The following is a 19610-nucleotide window of genomic DNA, read 5'->3' on the forward strand; positions in this document are numbered from 1 at the left end:
TCGAGACCAGGCTTAAAATAAGAAATAAGATTGTAAAAGAATGACTTCTCTTAAGTTTATACCGATGGTCCTGTAGGTCCCGATGTTCCCATCAGTCCTGGTTGGCCAGTCCCGCCCTATGAGTCACAAGTAGAATAAACAATCAGTAATTGAAAGTCACCTCTAAGAAACGTAACATGGCCCTATTCCTTAGCCGGGGAAAAAGAATTAAGTCAAGTTTGAAGTCGAATAATCATTGGGAAAATTCTAATAAATAATCATTACTTGTTCTCCACGATCTCCTTGATATCCCTTTTGTCCTGTATTGCCTATTCTACCCTGCAACAGGAAAGATCATAGTTTACATTAAAGTGTGTTTTGTTGTTTTTAATATTGTTAGCGGAACGACAAAATTGGAGTGCAAAAAACGAAATCCTGAAATAATTGTCCCAGTTAAGTTATAAAGATACCTCAGCTCCAGTTGGCCCCGATCCACCGCTCGGCCCAGGCTCCCCATCCGCACCCTAAAAAAAGAAGTGAATTGCGCTTCTTAAATCTGTTTTTGTTTGGAACAAAAATATTCTCACATATACGCGTGTCACATATCAACCTAGTAAAATGGCCCAGCTCTCAACGAGTCTCTCGTAGCTCAGTTGGTTAGAGCGCCCAACCGGTATTCTGGGAGGCCATGGGTTCGATTCCCGTCGGGGACTCAGATTTTTTCTTTGTCCCACGCTCGTGTCATGTTGAACAACTTCTTCATCATCATCAATTCTCTTTACGAAAAAGTCTCCCCTCAAACATCAAAGTAAAAAAACGCTCTGCAGAAGCTCAGAGAAGCTCCTCAGTTCTTCGCCAAATAATCATTAACCTTATGAAAAACTCAGTTTTTCCAATATATTTGTTATACGTGGTAAAATAAAAACGGGACGGAGGAACGGAGGAAAACCCCTAAGTTTTAAAATTTTATTTAATCTCCTGATCGTGTATCGTTTACAAAAATGGATTTCGATTTTACTCACCTTTTCTCCACTAGGACCAACAGCTCCCGATTGACCGATCGGACCAGGTGGCCCCTTGAAAGTGAAAAAATATCAACACTTTTTTTATTTAACATTTATAGCTCGCTATCCAATTGTTTTTTTTTTCTTGATAAAAGGCTGTAAATGGGGTGAAAATGAACAAATGTAACCGATATACCAATCGGGACGCAAAAAAACATAGTCCGCTATTTCCAACCAACATGAATCCCATAAAGTAAAGATTCGCTCCATTTGATTTGCAACCGCAAATGCGGGATTTTGGTCAAAAAATAAGCACCACATGCTATACAGAGCTGCACTTACCATACCACCCAAATAACCTGCTTGTCCACTTAAACCTGGATCGCCGCGAGGACCCTGGAGTATACAACAAATGACATATATCGTAACGAAAGCTACGTGTTATCCTTAAAGTAAAATATTTAGGCAGTTTATGTTATAATACAATAAACACCCATAGTAGTCCCTGATATTAGTAACTATAACGTAAACGTTTGGAATCAGACATGCATTTCTGTTACATCACAAGGCTATTCGTTATGTCGGGGTTGTACTGGTAATTATTATTAAGCATATACATTCTTTTTAATTTGTGTCGTGCGAAATTAAAATTCTTACCAAGTCACCGTTGGTACCGGGCTGTCCACTACTTCCACTGTCTCCAGACACTCCCTTTAATTTAATAAAATGATAATACTCAAAGAAAGCAAACTTAACAAAGAAACTGAGAATTGAGGCGCCGAAAGTGATCTGGGAATTCTGGGAGTTCTCTCATCCTACCCGATGGGAGAACTGAGAGCAGAAATTCAACAGAATGTAATAATATTAATTACGTGTTTGCAGCGTTTCAATAAATACCATCAGAATCCGTACCGTTAGGTAATTTTCAGGCTCAACACTAACCTTCACGCCCATTTCTCCTGCCATTCCCTGTTCTCCTGGATTGCCATTAGCACCCTTTAGAAATAACATTGTCCAAAACAAGTTAAACAAACTACAGTTATTTTCTTTAGTTTCTATCTTCTCGCAATCGAGAAACTAAAGCTTTACGTTAATAGCTATGTCTCGTGAACAATAAATTGTGGTTCAATTCTAAAGCATAATGGCATGAATGATTGAACTGCATTCTGTGGTTACAGTAAAAAGATCAATGGTCTCTTACGCTTGTAATGATTTTTTGTACCCCCTAAGGTGGATTTCCACTGACGACACAAAAAACGAGGGACAAGGTATGAACGACTTGCGAATACGTTTACGTAACTCGTTCATACATAACTTTACGCACGTAAACGCACGTAAAAGATTACGCGCCGTCAGTGGAAATCCACCATAAGGCTCATACTTACCGCACCACCATCATCGCCATTACTACCGCGACGACCACCTGGCCCTGCTTCGCCCTAAACAATAAAAAAGTGTATACCTTAAACCACACTTTTTCTTTGAAGGAACGTAATTTTTTACTCGTTAGCAATAGCATTAGTTTGATGGACAAAAAACTAAAGGGAATGTCAGGTAGAACTTAAAATTTAACTGGGACGGTATAGACTAAAGTGAGTGTTAATTATGCACAGAGAGTATAAGATATAAGGCTGATACAAATAAGTGAATAGCACACAAAGTAAAACAAGTTCAGAGTTTCTTACTTCTTCTCCTTTTATTCCGGATTGCCCAGTTTCTCCAATCGGTCCTGCAGGTCCCTGTTATATTAAAGGAAAGAAAGAAAAGAAGGGAAAATCAGTAAGTAAAAAGGAAAAGAAAAACAAAACACATGGATATAATATAAAGTGCTTGCGTTAGCGACTAGTTCAGTTATATGCATGCGTGTAAAATTCAACTTACCTTATTATAGGAAATTAACGATACATGTTATTAACGCGAATTTCAAAAATTCGCGTTAATTTTATGTATGTTAACTTTTTTACCATAAGCATTGACCAGAACTTTTCCTAAATTCGCGTTAATTTTATTACGTGTGAATTTTGTTCGCGTTGTTAAAATGCTTCGTTATATTCCTATAATAAGGTATTTGAACAGTTTCCGCTGTCTTACTGTCTGCCCTTGATTTCCGCCATCTCCAGCCTCGCCGATAGGTCCTTGTGATCCCTGAATTTTTTTTTGAAATAACAATAAATGTTAAGAAAATGGTAAATGATTGATCACGTAAGAAGTAAACCATACGTATTGGCGTTATAGGTGGCCAGCCCACTTTGAGCCGTGTGACAGAATTGTGGTCTATAACCCCAGGTTAATGTTTTAAGACATATGTTGTAATACGTATAATGTCAGTTTGGAATGGTTTCTACTTACTGGTGGACCGCGCTTTCCTTCGTCTCCTCGCTCGCCAATACGTCCATCTACCCCCTATACAGAAAACATGGCAGGTTAAGTTATCTTTCATTTTCAGTTTCTTCTTGTTCATGAAATGTAAATTTAAACTTCACCCACCTGATCTCCAGAAATTCCTTGTAATCCATGATTACCTGGCTTTCCCTGAAAAGAAATAACGTTGTGACAAAAAGTAACTCCATCAAAACCGCTAGCTAGAACTTGAGATTCATGTCTTAATATTAGGGAAAAATTGATACACTATCCACTAGTTTGAAGATGTAAAGATAGTAAAAGGGACAGTGTCAAGATTTTTTGTGTGATAAACTCACTGATCAACAAAATAACCTTAAAAAACATAAAAGGCATAAGTTCATTCTCTAAGATGTGAATAAACCCTAACCAATGGTTTTATATGATTTTCTTTCAAGTAACGCTTTCAACTTGAAAACGTCGGCCAGGCTTTTTCAAGTTCTAGGCCACTTTCTTTTCGCCCATCCATAGCAACACCACTTTTTAACAAATTTCATGACTTGTACAGTACGTTTTAGCAACGCCAGGCCAATATTTTTTAGATTTCCAATTAGTACCAACGCCTTCCTTGGATTTCAAAGTAGCACTGAATTTCGAAACTGAAACTTTTGCTTATCAATGACACAAACCCGGTAAGCGTTTAATAAAAGAAATTTAAAAAGGGCTTAACCAATAGAAAGACGTATAGTTACAATCTTACCCTTCGGCCAGGTGAGCCATTTGTTCCAGCATTCCCCTTTGCACCCTAAAATTATAGAGTGAACAAAGTTTTATATCTATGTTTATACCTAAGTATTATCAGTAAAATTACATGTGTATTGCTTTGGACGTGTACACATTAGGGACGGACCATTATTTTTTTTGGAGGGGGGGGGGGGGGGATGAAAAATATTGAAAAAAATTGTTTGCAGGGCCTGGAAAGTCAAAATAAATTGTTTGCAAACACGATATGTATAACAAAAAATAGTAAGAATTTCGAAAAAAAATGTTTGCAGAGGTGCATAAACTAAAAAAAAAGTTTGCAGAAGAAAAGTTTTTCATCCCCCCCCCCTCCAAGAAAATAATGGTCCGTCCCTTAGGCCTTGGGTTATAAGAAAAATTGTGTCACTCATTCAAACACACTCACATAGCAAATCGGTATTTCAATTAACAAATCGATACTTCTATTTATAGTTTTTAGCGTCCCATTATGTTTCCCCCTTTACAGCGTATTTGTAACAAAAAAAAAACAAACAAACTAGAATAAGTTTGACATGCATTTCTGATTATAATAAATTGATATGTTTCATGCGAGGCAGTGAAATGAAACCAACCGTTGATCCTGATGAGCCTGCAGATCCAGTATTTCCTTGAGATCCCTTGACACCCTATCAAAATAGAAGGTGATAAAAGACTAAAGATTAAGCCAATCAACGTGTCTAGCGAATAAAGCAAATTACTGTAATAATCGATATACATCAAATCTTTGCCAAGCTTAACAGTTGAACAGTCCCTCTTTCTTTGCGCTCAAGTCATTCAGCCCTCACGTTCGATGGTAGCAGGGCCGCCATCTTGGATTATACCCAGAGTAGCTTTGTCCCCTCTCCAGATTTCTCTCGCGACGGCCAAATGATTTCAGAGAAAAAAACAGAGGGACCAATACGGTTAAAAAAAGATTAAAAACGAAGATAATCCATTTCGAATGCCATAGGAACTAACCGGATCACCCTCGCCTCCTGTTGATCCACTCAGACCTCTGGAGCCTGCATCACCCTTAGATAAAAAGCAAAATGCAAAAATAAACAGTTAGGTCTGTAAGGGATATCATAAGACAAAGGTAATTATCCAACAACGATTTGACAAAAAATGGCCAATAAGTAACAAACCTCGGTGCCCATCGTCCCTCGCGGGCCTACATTACCAGGTCGTCCTTGCTCGCCCTATAACATACAAATGCAGTGTTCGTTTAAATACTTAGCCATGGCTAAAGCTATTACCTTGTCATTCTTGTTTCTGCATTCGACAATCAAAGATAAAAGCGATTGAATAGAGAGTTGCGAATAGGGTTATAAATTAGTTTGCTCTGTTACAGGAAGCATTTAAATATGCCTACGACATTAAAAAGTTTTCTTCACACCTTTTCTCCAGAAAGTCCCATTTCTCCGCGGAATCCTTGAATGCCCTCTTCGCCCTAAAAGTAAGAAATGAAAAAAAAAAACAAACAACAACAAACAAACAAACAAACAAAAAAAAAAAACAGAAATGTGGCGCCGGCGCTCGTGATATAAAATAAGCAGATGTCCTCTCGGAAAGTTCCACACTCAAATATAAAACAAGGCTCTTGGATTACCTGCGTTCCTTTTGCTCCTCGCGCACCAATGGATCCAGCGGTCCCTCTCGCGCCCTGAATACAAACAAGTAGCCTTGTAAACACAATGTAGCTACTGTTTAAGTAAGAGTCATGTGGTATAGTAACAGTAGCTTGAACTTTAGCATTGACATTGTTGGTGTGAATTCTTTAAGATGTTAATTTACCTTACCCATGGGTGCAATCAACCCCTTTGTGACCTTTAATATAATGCACTTTTCACAATGTCAATCCCACATGAAGTGGAACAATGTCTCCTACTCCGCTATCTCTTACTCCACTATGTTAGAGCGAATATGAATAAAATTTAGAATAAACTTGATTGCTAGCTATTGCTAGCAGCTGCCTGTTGTGTCGAGCTAGTACTGTAGTGCTAACGTAACCTCCCACTGAAGCGATTTTTTAAGTTAAAATGTGTTGTCTAGATACGATCGTTGAACATGCGTCTAAGCTATAATTACCTGCTGCCCAGGGTTCCCCGCAAAGCCAGGGTCTCCTGGCATTCCCTATGAAAAAAGGAGAAAATTTTGAGTTCTAGATATAATGGTGTTTACCTTGATAGCGAAGGATGGAAATGAACTGTCCCCACGTCAAAAACCTAATCTACAAACATATGCATAGCTTTAACTATTGATCAACATAAAATGCGAGACCTGAGTTACTTTAGCAACTCAGTGTTTTCTTAACAAACAAAAGACGGTAGAAACTAGCACTTCAAACCAATCTTTCTGACTGCATCATGAAAAAGTCAGCCTAAATTGTCAGCCTTTACAAAGCTGATAAACTGGCCTGTAAAAGTGGAAGACCGAAATTGTTGTTTCGTGTCGTATAAAAAGGTGGACGTTTGCAACCAGATGTACATTGTTTATGATTTGTCATACATGTATAAATTCCTGGCAAAACGAGGAAACTTTTTTGCCACACGGAAATCATTGTTTCCAGCGTCAATTTTGTTTCCAAGAAGTAAAATTTGCTTCTGCTACACGTCAGAAACATTTCGTGTTTCCGCGCAGAATGAAAGCATGGCAAAACGATGAAACAATTATGGAAACATTTTTCCAGCACGTTACTGAAAACATGTTTCCCCGTTTTGCCGGACATTAAGACGTAAGCAGTGAAAATTATACTTACAGCTGCACCAGGAGTTCCTGCTAATCCTTGCCGGCCTGCCTGGCCTCTCCTTCCCTGCGAAAAAATAACAACTGCATAATGCTCACAATCATGGCCATTAGGTAGTTTAAGTAAACAACTACGACGAAGACGACAATGATAACGATGTTGGCATCAAGAGCATTGCTAATTTAGAGATCAGTTTATATGAAGTACACTGGCTTATTTAGACGTGAGAGTAAACAGTTGTCTTAGTATTCTGCTACAACGTGGTTCTTAAGCTTTATTTGGGGTACCAAATTGATTTAGATTATCACGTACAACACATGTCAAAAGGAATGTGTTTTTTGAAGAGTTGTTCCTCGGCATTTTTGTTGGAATTGTTATCAGAACAAAGCTGCTGACTAAAATCTACATTTTCCCTTTCTAAATCTCACCTATCACCTGTGTTTCTAGTTGTTTTCTCTTTTCTCATCTGTCGGTAGTTTGGCTTGTTTCGAACAATTACCCAGTATAAATTTCGGTAGCTGCCTATTGTACATAGCTGGGAAATGAGAACAACTATAAAGAATTAAGACAGCAAAGGTATTTTACCCGTTCTCCTTGTTGCCCTTGAACGCCAGGGAAGCCTTGCGTGCCCTAAAGAAATGCATAAATCCATAAATCCATGTTTTTTTAACTATAAAGTTGGCTCAAGAAAAATGACACGCGTGGTGCCATATATCAAATGAGTCTACGATGCATGCAATTGATTTTTTGGAAGAAATTACTGCCAACTGGACAGCCTATTTTAACAGACCATTAGTGCTGAACAGAGATAACCTGTCAAAGGAATAATATAATATACTATATTCTTGTTTCCACTTGCATTGTTGCTCCAAAAATCTTTCTTACAATGTTTCTCTTACCCGCATGCCATTCCGACCTCGAACGCCTCTTGGTCCTCGATTTCCGACAACTCCCTAAAATAAAAACAGAACATAACAAAAGAGAAACGGTATTGTTTCAAATGACATTCATACAAAAGCTGCGTCCAATTTTAAACACAGCAAATACCTACGGGAGTAACATAATCACCAGACGGTAGGCAAGGTTACTGATGAAAAAAAAAATACTGCGTTACCTGTATTCCATTTATACCATTTCGTCCAGTCGAACCTTGGGATCCTGCTGCTCCCTAAGTATAAATGTTCAAAATGTATTGGCATATGAAGTGAAGCCATTTTGTCTTCTTTTAAAATTGCTAAACTGCATACTTGAACATGTTTAGGAAGACAAAAGTAACATTTGTTATTTTCAAATTCTTTAGAGGACATCTGAAACGGCAGAAAGTTATTTGAGAAAATATCTGCAATTCTTCTTTGGACAGAATCTTAAGTTCAGTTTTTACTCAAAAAGTTGAACTGTGAAGTACGATGGTTTTAACGGTACGTATGATAATTGCAACATCAACAGCTAAAATGTAAACATAAATACAAGAATCCATGATATTTTTTTACCCTTGATCCTGTATCTCCTGGAATACCTGGAGAACCACTTCCTCCAGGACCACCCTTAAGGAAAAAAAAACAAAACAAATTAAAACAAACAAAAATCAAAATTAGGCATAGAAGTTGAGCTTTTTTCAACAAATCCAAAGAAACCAGTAAACCTAAAATTGAGGTATATCCTCGTCTTGTCCTGTTACTGAACCTTAACTCGTCTTTGATAATCCAAAAATCAGCTAATTTAATATTTAAGAAAAGCTAAAAAAGATACTGAAGGAATCTGCGATAAAATGTAAGATTTAGGCAGCACCCACTCACTCTATTTCCAGCAGGACCAGGGGGACCTCGGCTTCCTGGAAGACCAGTTTCGCCCTATTAAAAACAAACTTACCATCATATTTATATAATTACATTTAGCAACATATATTACTCCTGTACTGCTATTCACTTTGAAGAATATTTGCTTCTTATCCACATACACTCTGGTGAAAGAACCAGGTAAGGGATGCTAATAAAAATTTAACGTAAGAAAATATGAGTGTAAAACCCATAAAAAAGGAAAAACCAAAACGAAAGTAATAAAAAATCATTCTAATACGTATATACACCTGACTTCCTTTGTCTCCCTTTATTCCTTCTCGACCCGTTGCTCCAGCGGAACCCTGTACGAAAGATAACCATATTGTTGTTGCAAAGTATTCTTTGAAAATAAAGAACAGAAAGCTGTTTTCTTATTAAATATTACAGTGGGATCATTTGTTTGGCTTACAAGGCTTCCTGAACGTCCTGTCAGTCCGACATCACCAGGCCCACCCTAGAAAGTAAATGATAATTAAAATCACAATGGCGGGTTTTAAAAGATATCCGAAGCAGCTGTTATACTTAAACTAGTAATACGTGACTCGCAGGGCCTCGCGAAGCTCTGGGTTATTGTTGCCTAGTAACGGACAAAATACAGCAGACAGAATACAAACAGAAACTGAACAACAACGAACTGCACGATTACAGAGACTTCGACAAAATACAGCAGACAGAATACAAACAGAAACTGAACAACAACGAACTACACGATTACAGAGACTTCGACCAAATATCGCGGACAGAATACAAGCAGAAACTGGACAACAACGAACTGCACGATTACAGTAGCCTGCGAATACAGCCGCCTCTCATTCGCGTCCCGCAACGAAGAGCGAAACAGATTTCAATTACTGAGACAAAATTATACAGACAGACTTTTAGTAGAATTAACTGAACAGCTACAGGATAGATTACAATTAAGAAGGGAAAGTGATGCAGCGCGCTTACAATTAGAATCGGAGGAGGAGAGAAATATTCGATTACAGTCTGCTCGAGAAAATAGTGACACGCGTAGATAACAACAATTACAGCAACAGCAACAGGAACTAAACAGAGATGATTATCTTTCCAATGGATGGAGAAATCCCGATCAGCCTTGACATCAGCAACAATGGGTTCAGAACGAAATGGCAAATTTTCATACAACAATATACAGTTTTCAACACCAGCAGTTTATAGCCTGAATAGGCGTTGAGGGAGTATTATGTGGAAATCAGTGTTATTTTAATCCGAAAAGAGAAACGATAAAAATGAAAGGCTCAGGATTCGAACCCACAAAAAAAAAAAGAAATAAAAAAAAAACCCTAGCCGGATTCGAACCCCCGTCCTCAGTCCCGAAGATCTGATTTCAAGTTCGACGCCTTACCATTAGGCCACCAGCGCGCGGCCGTGTGACGTCATTTCCGCCACACACCAAGCTCACAAATATATATATTTATACCATGCCATAGAAAATACAGCCAATCAGAATACAGGAAAGCCGTGTATATTCGACGGTATTCAACCCAACCTTCCCATCGTGCGCTGCGATTGTATTCTCGACGAAATTTAGAAGGCGTATTTTCTATGGCATGGTATAAAATAGTTACACAACACTTTCTCGTGGTATACTATGGAATATCCCACGAGTCACTTGTATTTTCTCGGTATACACACGAGCCTTTAGTATACCACTCGAAAGCGTTGCATAACTAGTATATATACAGCTATTTCGAGAAACGTTGTCGGAAAAAAGCACAAAACTGCACAAGCCAATCCCTAAAGGTAGTATGGGTAGACGTATTGAGCTACTGCACGTGTTGAATACTAATGAGATATAACAACAAAATAAGCGCAATTTTCAGGTTTTCTTTCTTTTCAGACATGTAGAAACAAGGTACGTTTAGACCCTCTGAAGTTCAGAAGAATTTTTCCTCACTCAAAGACATGCGACAGTAAAAGTAAAGCTACAGATATAGGCCTCCTGAGAAGAAAAACAAATTCTCCACGTGCAAAAATACAAACTTGTAAATTTCCTCTAGGCCAATATGCAAAATTCCAGTGAATACCCAGACCACCTTTCGGTTTTGTCGCGTGCACTTTGATGTTTTTTTTTTTTTTTCCGACAACCTTTCTCGAAATAGCTGTATATATATGACCGTAAACTCCACACGAGATTTCATCCCGCCTGAGCCCTTTGAGGGACAAAATTATACACCCCGCTACGCTCGGCCTTCGGTCTCGCTTCGCGAGGAATGAATTAAAATCCTTTAGGTCTTGTCACAAGTCGTCTATTTTATCGATATCGCTACCGCCTAAACTGCAAATTTCTTAAGCTAGTTAATTTTTCCTACATTATTTTGTAAAAGAAATAATTTTACATGATTAACAAACATAGTCCTTTATCGAATAAGAAAAAAAGAAAGCGTAATTCTAGGGTTAAACCACTGCAGTCATAAAGGTCTAATTTTAATTGATATTTATGCAAAATGCACAAGTCATGCAACTTTTTAATCCATAAAGCCTGGTTTTCACTAGCGACACAAGTACAAGCGCAATCACGCAAAAAGGACAAATTTTAATCCTTGTGCTTACCGCAAGCATCAAAATGTAAAGCGCTTGTGCTTTTGCTTGAGTCGAAGCCGTTTTTACGGAGAAATATAAGACTTGTTTTCCTTGCGCTTGTGCTTGCGTCGCTAGTGAAAACCAGGCTTAAGCACACTATCGTTTCTTGTTTAACCTGTTCTCCCCTGCTTCCTTGCAGTCCTTGTTCTCCCTGTGGTCCTGAGTCACCCTTGAGAACGAAACAGAATCCACGTTTAAAATTAAAGTCAATACACGCGAAAGTAAAGTCATATAGTCGATTATAGCCATATGCACGATCATATGGCAACTTTGCAATTGGATTTAACGCACTGTAATCTCTTCGAATGACGTACTCGATATGTTCTTGAATAATATGTTTTGGTGCTTACGAATGCATTTCTGCATTGATTAAAGCCTCTGAAACGCAATGACTCAAAATTTAGATCTCTTGTGATTTAACAGGGCCGTAGCCCGACTTTTTCCAACTAAACTTATTTTTTGTTTTTACTTGTAGGTTAAGATCTAGACGAGGCAAGTACCTCGTCTTGCCTCTTTCTAGCTACGGCCCTGTTTAACTAGTTTCTTACGGCAAGGATATAGTCGCTTACGCGAGATGGTCGCATAGGAAAGTTCGACTGTACAACCAAAGATTTTTTTGTTAAATTTTCTTCTATTCTTACTGTTGCTCCTTTTGATCCTGTAGCACCGGAACTTCCTTGTTCTCCCTCTTGGCCGTTACTCCCGGGGTTCCCTTGAGGCCCGGGTTCCCCGGTCATACCTGAATAGCCATCCAAACCTGGAGACCCTGTTCTGCCTTGAGAACCTTTAGGTCCTACGGTGCCAGGTTCCCCTGGAGATCCTGATTGGCCGGACATACCCTGTCCATCAAGCAACATGTAGTCATTAACTCGTAAATGCAGATACATATAGTCTTTATTGCAAACAGTCTGCTTAGCCCGGACGGACAAATTTTCATATAGATCTGTATAGACGAATCGCTACTTCTACACGGACACTCTCTTCTTCGACAAGTAACAATAACGAGGTGTGCGAGGTCTAAAAACAGAATGTAACTGAATATAACCCCCATGAGGCTCAAAAAACATCAGCGTGTTCTGAAAGAAGTAGAGGGAATCTAGGCGAAGTTTTCGATTGATGAAAGTGTTTTAAGAACACAGGCTGTTTTAGAAAGTGTTTTAGGAAAATCGTTCGCCATTTCGGTTTGTTTTTCTGAGTCTTGTCTGTTGTGATGTCATTCGCGCGCTTCGCTATTGTACCTTCTGGAGAATTAAAATTAACAATTCTAGCCGGCTTGGATGGCACGATCAATCAGTTCGCTGCAGATTAAAAGAACCAACCTTACCCGCAAACCAATATATCCTGGAGAGCCTTGTCGACCTTGCAAACCCTAGATTATAGAAAAACACATAGCGATAAACAACCCACTCCTTTAATGGCAGGATGTTAAACCTAGCCGTTTGTGTCAACGTCACGAAAGTACATATATTCTTTCGTGTAAGTCATTTGCATATATAACTTATACTTGCGATAATTTTTATTTCAAACGGTGTCCAAATTACGCAAATTGCAAAAAGCAATCGTATAGAATATTTCTGCTTCTCTTGGTACAAGATCATACTCAACTTTGTACATGATCATGAGTATCAGAATAATTCTCACCTGGGGTCCCGAATGACCAATAGCGCCAGTGGCTCCAGTTTTCCCTTGCTGGCCCTAGATTATCGTAAACAGGAATACTAAGCAGAAAAACATTATGTGGACCTCACTTTATGGCATACAGTCAACTCTCGCCTTGCGGATACCCCGTTATTGCGGACACTCGCTATTCGGACAAAACCCAGATCCCCGGCGAAAGAGGTTTGACTGGAAATGACTCCCGCTATTACGGACTCTCGCTATAACGGACACTAAACGACGCCCCGAACGTGTCCGCTATAACGAGAGTTGACTGTATATAGAAGTCGAGTTTTACAGTTTTCCGCAAAAAAACTAACCTTTCTTCCATAAACATTTACTACTTTCCACTGTCGATGCGTCGAAACGACCTAGCAAAAGTCGGCTGATATCTCGGAACACCATCGAAAACTATTTTCGACTGAAACGCTAACACGAGGTAACACGGAAATTGTCCCCTCAGTCGAAAGAGGTGCTGAATCGCAATGTGTAGGCTTGCCACACTATGTTTGAAAGTTCACATGTACACAAAAATCAAAGTATAAAAAAAAGCAAGTAAAGACCTTTATGATAAAGTTTAGGGCTTCCCACAAGTTGCTCGGCAACTTTTTGGCAACTTTTTCCCCTTCGAGTAACTTTTTTCCTCTCGAGCAACTTGTTGCATTTTGAGCAATTTCCAGACCGAAGATCTCCGAAGATTATCCGAGTGTTGTTTAAAGGCAATACGAACGTTTCCGAAGATTTACGAAGTTTGCCAAAGACTTTCGAGGAACATCTGAGGACATGTCAACTTTCGGCTCATTTTGCATTAAAACATTACAAAACCCGTCAAAATTTTACTTCTTTTGCTGTAAAATTGCATAAAACTGCTCAGAAATCTTACCCTTAAAGGGAAATTAGCATATATTTAGAGAAATTCTCTTGATTAGATGCAGCGTTTTAGAATTTTTTGGAGCAACTTTCGAGCAACGTTTGTTATCAGAAGCAACTTTTTTGGATTTTTGGAGCAACTTTTTGAGAAATTACGGGCAACTTTTTTGGGAAATCTCGAACAACTTGTGGAAAGCCCTAATAAAGTTTGAGTTTGAAATTTTTCTATACAACATAGGTATAGGTGGTGCTTATGACAAACTCTCAGTCTTACCATGGCTCCCTCTGTCCCTGGGTTTCCAGCTACACCTTGCTCTCCCTACCAAACGCATTAAAAAGTAATAATATGATAATGAACATCATTATGTCATCATTACTGATATCATGTATAAAAACAAAGAAACCTCGTTATAAACCCGCATTACAGCCATTCCGTTTATAACTTTATAGTTTGGTTTATGCTGACAGGTTTTGGTGGCCAGATGAGCATGCGCAGTCACTTATCAGGAAGGCTTACCAGGTCACCATCTCCGCCTCGTTCTCCTCCGAGTCCAGTCCTTCCGTCACGGCCTTGTGGACCTCTTCTTCCCTGCAGTCCTGGAGTGCCAGCATCGCCCATAGGTCCCTACATAAAGTGTCAAAACTGTTAAGCTTATGCTTAGATAATATTTGAAGAGTGCAAATTTCCCATTGCGATTATTATAATAGTGATCTTAACATAATTACTTAGCGGGATCAAAGGCAATTGACTTATCAGTTACGTTACGGAGATGTGGCTTACCTTATTTCCAGCGTAGCCCGGAGGTCCTTGATTTCCCTTTGGACCAAGCTCTCCCTGTCAAGTACAAACAAGTTGGCCAAAAATTATTATATATGGCCTTCAAGATACCACTCATCCCCTAAAACCTTTCCCTTTTCCCTTTGCTAATTTTGAATCAAACATATGAGACCAGAGATCGATTAGTGCAGGCTACTTACATCATCACCAGGCAATCCAACTTCGCCCCTTGGACCCAACGGACCAACATTTCCCTAAAAAGAAATCGACATCGGGCAACTGAGGAATTTCGTTGAAGACAGTGATATAAGGGACACTTTCAAGAGCATGACTTCTAGCAAAAGTTCAAAGGTAAACAGAAATGTTTACATTAATAGAATTTTTGAAACAATAGGCTAGTTTTCTTCAAAATTACTACACTAATTAACGCATGCACAACGCTTTGATGCCAATTTGAAAAAAAAGGCACGTATATTTTTTTCAAATTCTGCCCTCGTTTCGCTAAAAAAATATCGCTTTAAGCTAGATAATTACTAGTGCTTTCTCTTAAATAAACATAAAAAACAAACTTATCGCAGAGCGCAAAAAGCACAAGCAAAGCAATTCTGAATTGTTCTGACACAGAAAATCACTTTAGTCTGGTAGCTATTTCAGGCGTTAAAATAAGTCAAATAATTGGTAATCTAGGAGAATGTACTTAATTCAACTCACCGGTATTCCAGGATTTCCTTCCAATCCAACAATTCCGGGGATACCAATAGAACCCTAGAAAATAAACAAGGAGTACTTTCTAATCTCGGACTTTCAGGATGATTAGATGATTAGTACCTTATTTAGTCATTTTGTAAACAATTTATTACTTTGTCTGGATGAACATAGGGACTCAATCACTGATACATGTTAATGAACACCCATGTACACGAGCAAACTTTCTCAGTCGTTAACTTTTGTTAATTTTTCCCTTGTTTTCATAAGACAATTTGCTATTATTTTTGCTCGTGTTTGGTGGAATAATCAGTCAAATGCGGAATTTGCTCGTGTCAAAACTTTGCCAGGAAAATTGGACTCCAGACCCTGCGTTCGCGTGTGCTTTCGTTCTGCTCTGTCCTGGACCCTGTGTTAATTGTCTGCTCCACTGTCCAAAATAAAAATAATAGTAATGATAATGCAAAAACATACTCGGCCCATGGGCAAGGAAACTTGACATGCAAGAAAATTTGTTCACACGGGCAAACCAGTGGTCAAAGAAAATTAATTTTGAAAAACACACAAAGAAAGTTGTTTTTGTCAATAGGTTTAAATTTTTAGTTATATTTTATCAGTCTTACAATTACTCCTTTTCGACCATTACGTCCTTGCTCTCCAATCTAATAAGAGAAATAATAATGTGTGAGATATAAAGTGCTCATATAAATAGTGCCCATCTTGCGCATTACAATTATCAATACTACTTACAGAAGTAATATAAAGTGAGAAAAGTACGGTGTAACCACCACGCCGCGTCCTCTACACTAAGAAACACAATCTTCGTAATGAGTAGCAAGAAAGGTGACTTACCGGTGCAGCTATAAGTTCAGATCTTTCCGAGATGATATTCGGCGCCATATATGGTCCTTTAAGCCCCACTAGCGTCTACCAAAATAACAAAAAAATAACGCCATGATTCTTAAAGTGGCATGTATTGTCCGTTGTGGTAGGCAGTTTTACAATTTAGCGGTCATCTTGAACTCCTTTTCAACCATTTTGTGGTGTTATGTATGTTGATCAGGCCGGTCACAATTTTCTATTCGGGCCCGAGTTTTCTAGGAGCAAATAGTCAACGAGGCGCAGCCAAGGTATCTATCGCTCATGGCAGAAAATGGAAATCATAAAACAAACATAATTACTACCAAAAACGTCTACTCCGCTATGTTAAAAAACGTATTTTTACCCCCAACCGCTGAAAGCAAAATTTTAAGGTACGGTTTCAACCGAGCAAAGTTTTTATGAATTACCCTTCCAGATAAAAAATGACATAAAGATATCAATGTTTCAATATAAGCTTATTCATAATATCCTTCCATCAAAAGTTAGCCTTTTTAAAGCCAAAATATCGGATAGTGATTTATGCCCTCAATGTCTCACTGACAGACATTCTTTAGATCACATGTTCTTACACTGCTCTTCAACTTTATCTTTTTGGAATTTATTTGAAAACTGGTGGTCCAGCAAAACTAAAGAAACGTTATCTTCTTTTCAATACTACTCTGATCTCTACGTTTTGCTTGCACTGTAAGCTCTAACACCAATAAAGCTTTTAATTGCAAAAAAAAAAAAATCTATCGCTCACGGGAAATGAGGGCGGGTATTCCAAATGTTTAAACAGAAACTCTTATGGGTTGCAGTCCAAAACCTACAATTTTAAAAATAAACAAACATCGACCTTTGAGAGAGCAACGCGGCGCAATCGGAAATAGAAGACAATGCCAGAACCAGTCAGATTCTTAAATTTCCAACAGAACACGGCCGAGTTTCTACTCATTCATGTTTATTCGTTTCCATTATCGTTTTTGATGAATTCTAACAATTTTGCTTCTTGGCCGCTAATGGAATATCGAGGAACACTTACAGCAGTTATTGCACCGCGTCCAACAGCGGGCGGGCCAGGTGGTCCTGGTCGTCCGGCCGGTCCTTGAAGTCCTTTCTTGCCTGGAGGTCCCTACAACATAACAATACAGCGACAATAAAGGCGACAATAATAAAGTGACATTACACATCTAAATTATGATTAAGCTATACATATATACCTAGTCCGTAGTATTATTTTGCCATACTTAGCATTCTTTATACTAACGTTATCTATTGCTTATCGACATATTAGCATATGTTTTGTTTAGGGCCTAGTCAGCTCCCTTCAGCTCCGAGGGTAAATACATTTTATTGATTGATTGATATTGATTCTTATCGACCCCTTACAAAATACACTGAAAATAACCTACCGGACGAATGCTGTATCCCCCGAAACAGCACAATAGTTTGTTTTAAATTCGCCCTTTGAACTACTTTAAAATAAATTCGAACGTTAATGTGTCTGTCAATTCCAAAACCGCCCATCCCTCCCCCCCCCCACCCCGGCATACTCCGTGCATTTGACTCGAGGTTAGCTTCGTATAGCCGGTCGAGAATTTGACGTAAACTTCGCCCACCAGGTGGGGCATTTGACCATCGAAGAAACAAGAGTCAGCAGTCACATGCTAAAGCATTTCTTTATCCGTTCATTCACTGCAACTACGAATGTTCACGGTACTCGTGCTATTCCGCGATCCCACCTCTGTTTTTGTTACGGTATCCTTTTTGCCTTCATAGAAAAACATTTAACTGTGGATTTGTTGTCAGAAGACAATTTTCTTCTCAGTATCAATAAGGTATTTTCAGGAAATCCTTCGCAGAGCTAGAAAGACCGATTTCAAGCTACACGGAGCGAAAGTAAACATCGACGTTTTCGTCGTTTTGTTGTAGTTAATCATTTTGTCTTAAAATCCGAAAAGTGTGGGGAATTTGACACTCTGCGAAGCCCTAACTGGTGGGGAATTTGACCGCCTAAACTGCCAACATAGCGGGGAATTTCACCAAAATTTTTTGAAAAAGTCAAATGCCCGGGGGTTTGCCCGGGGGGGGGGGGGGGCATGGCGGGTTTTGGAATTGACTGATACATAACTTGTTAAGAATTATAGCTAAAAAAGAGTGGTATTATGAAAACAGACTCTGCTAAGCTTAGTTAAATAGAACTCTCAGACACAGCGGGCCCAAATGCTGTATTCCTGCGTGTTCCTGTGTCTTTTTGGGTCGTTTTGGAAGTGATTTGAATCCCCGGGGGGGGGGGGGGCACTTATTATAAATGGGCTAATGGGGATGTGCCGCTGGATGGGAGTCGCATTTTCACGAATGGACAGACTATAATGGGGTCGCCAGTAGTAATGTACTACACTCTGAGGCAAATTTGCCTTAGAGATGTAGTACATCACTACTTCCAGTGCTGGATTCAAATATTGGAATCAAATATTAGAATCAAAAACTGAAATTCAAGCCCTGAAAAATCAAAATGGATTCAAACCCAAGAAAACCAAGCCTGTAAAACCAAGCCTGAAAAACCAACCCTAACTCAACCCTAGGTTCAAAATCAAAAAAAAAAAACTTCTTATACTATTTTTTAAAAATCTTGCATCTTAGTGCGTTTAATTATTCCTTTTATCAAGTTGGATTCTAGTGCGTTTAAAATGAACGTCTTATATTACATTTTCAATATAATATTTTTGTATTTTTATCAGATTTTTGAACATGTTTTTATGTAGGATCATATTTGATATAATACCGAGATCAGTACAAATGTTAACTAATCTATTTGATTGTTCCTTTTCACTTAATTGTAAGAAAAGTGTATTGTCTTTAATGCAATGTTTTTCTATGATATTCATCATCTCAACGAATTTTTCTTTGATGTAATTTGATGTCATTATAATATTTATTATACATTATTTTTTATATCTCTTTTATAGTGCGTTTAAACTTGCTTTGATTTCATTACTGAATTTTCCGTTTTTTTCAACCTTCTTTTTCATCTCTTTCTTCATCCTCTTTTTCTCGCTTCTTAATACGTTCCATTAGCTCGTAATATTCTTTATAAATCTGTTCTCTTTCTCTTATTTCAGCTAGTGTTGTGTGAAAAATACATTTTCGCCATCTCTCCTTTTTTTCTGTTTCTGTTTCTAAATCCATACTTATATATATACATTATATAATTTACAGTTCCATCAGCCAAAGAGTGTAGTTGTTATGATGTGGTGCCCGGGTTTTTGAACATTTTTGATATTATAAAGATCTATACGTATTCAATTTGTTTTTTAGATTTGTCGAATGCTTTTTGATCGCTTATATTTAAATTTGATCCTTTTTTTAATGAAGATCAATTGGATAAAAATTAGTTGTTGATAAATTCAATGTTTTTTTAAAATGAATGTATGTCCTAAAATATTTTT

At 38.3% G+C, this 19610-nt stretch overlaps 1 protein-coding gene across 1 annotated transcript in view; it reads right to left on the reverse strand.

Annotated features, from left to right (window-relative positions):
• The window catches only part of LOC144661316 (uncharacterized), a 77394-nt gene that overhangs the window by 34776 nt on the left and 23008 nt on the right, over positions 1–19610 (reverse strand). The window contains exons 6-44 of the mRNA XM_078522037.1: positions 17204–17293; positions 16153–16227; positions 15924–15962; positions 15307–15360; positions 14796–14849; positions 14599–14652; positions 14335–14442; positions 14092–14136; positions 12933–12986; positions 12616–12660; positions 11933–12130; positions 11407–11460; positions 9097–9141; positions 8936–8989; positions 8646–8699; positions 8340–8393; positions 7964–8017; positions 7749–7802; positions 7435–7479; positions 6862–6915; positions 6192–6236; positions 5713–5766; positions 5500–5553; positions 5249–5302; positions 5082–5135; positions 4697–4750; positions 4084–4128; positions 3471–3515; positions 3333–3386; positions 3075–3128; positions 2669–2722; positions 2369–2422; positions 1926–1979; positions 1641–1694; positions 1326–1379; positions 1002–1055; positions 450–503; positions 265–318; positions 63–116 (exon numbers count right to left, since the gene is read on the reverse strand). Of these exons, the coding sequence (XP_078378163.1) occupies positions 63–116; positions 265–318; positions 450–503; positions 1002–1055; positions 1326–1379; positions 1641–1694; positions 1926–1979; positions 2369–2422; positions 2669–2722; positions 3075–3128; positions 3333–3386; positions 3471–3515; positions 4084–4128; positions 4697–4750; positions 5082–5135; positions 5249–5302; positions 5500–5553; positions 5713–5766; positions 6192–6236; positions 6862–6915; positions 7435–7479; positions 7749–7802; positions 7964–8017; positions 8340–8393; positions 8646–8699; positions 8936–8989; positions 9097–9141; positions 11407–11460; positions 11933–12130; positions 12616–12660; positions 12933–12986; positions 14092–14136; positions 14335–14442; positions 14599–14652; positions 14796–14849; positions 15307–15360; positions 15924–15962; positions 16153–16227; positions 17204–17293 (2283 nt within the window). The remainder of the gene's footprint in view (positions 1–62; positions 117–264; positions 319–449; positions 504–1001; positions 1056–1325; positions 1380–1640; positions 1695–1925; positions 1980–2368; positions 2423–2668; positions 2723–3074; positions 3129–3332; positions 3387–3470; positions 3516–4083; positions 4129–4696; positions 4751–5081; positions 5136–5248; positions 5303–5499; positions 5554–5712; positions 5767–6191; positions 6237–6861; positions 6916–7434; positions 7480–7748; positions 7803–7963; positions 8018–8339; positions 8394–8645; positions 8700–8935; positions 8990–9096; positions 9142–11406; positions 11461–11932; positions 12131–12615; positions 12661–12932; positions 12987–14091; positions 14137–14334; positions 14443–14598; positions 14653–14795; positions 14850–15306; positions 15361–15923; positions 15963–16152; positions 16228–17203; positions 17294–19610) is intronic.

Source organism: Oculina patagonica, chromosome 7, assembly GCF_052425735.1.
Source record: "Oculina patagonica isolate OP01 chromosome 7, crgOcupat, whole genome shotgun sequence".
Classification (NCBI taxonomy): domain Eukaryota; kingdom Metazoa; phylum Cnidaria; class Anthozoa; order Scleractinia; family Oculinidae; genus Oculina; species Oculina patagonica.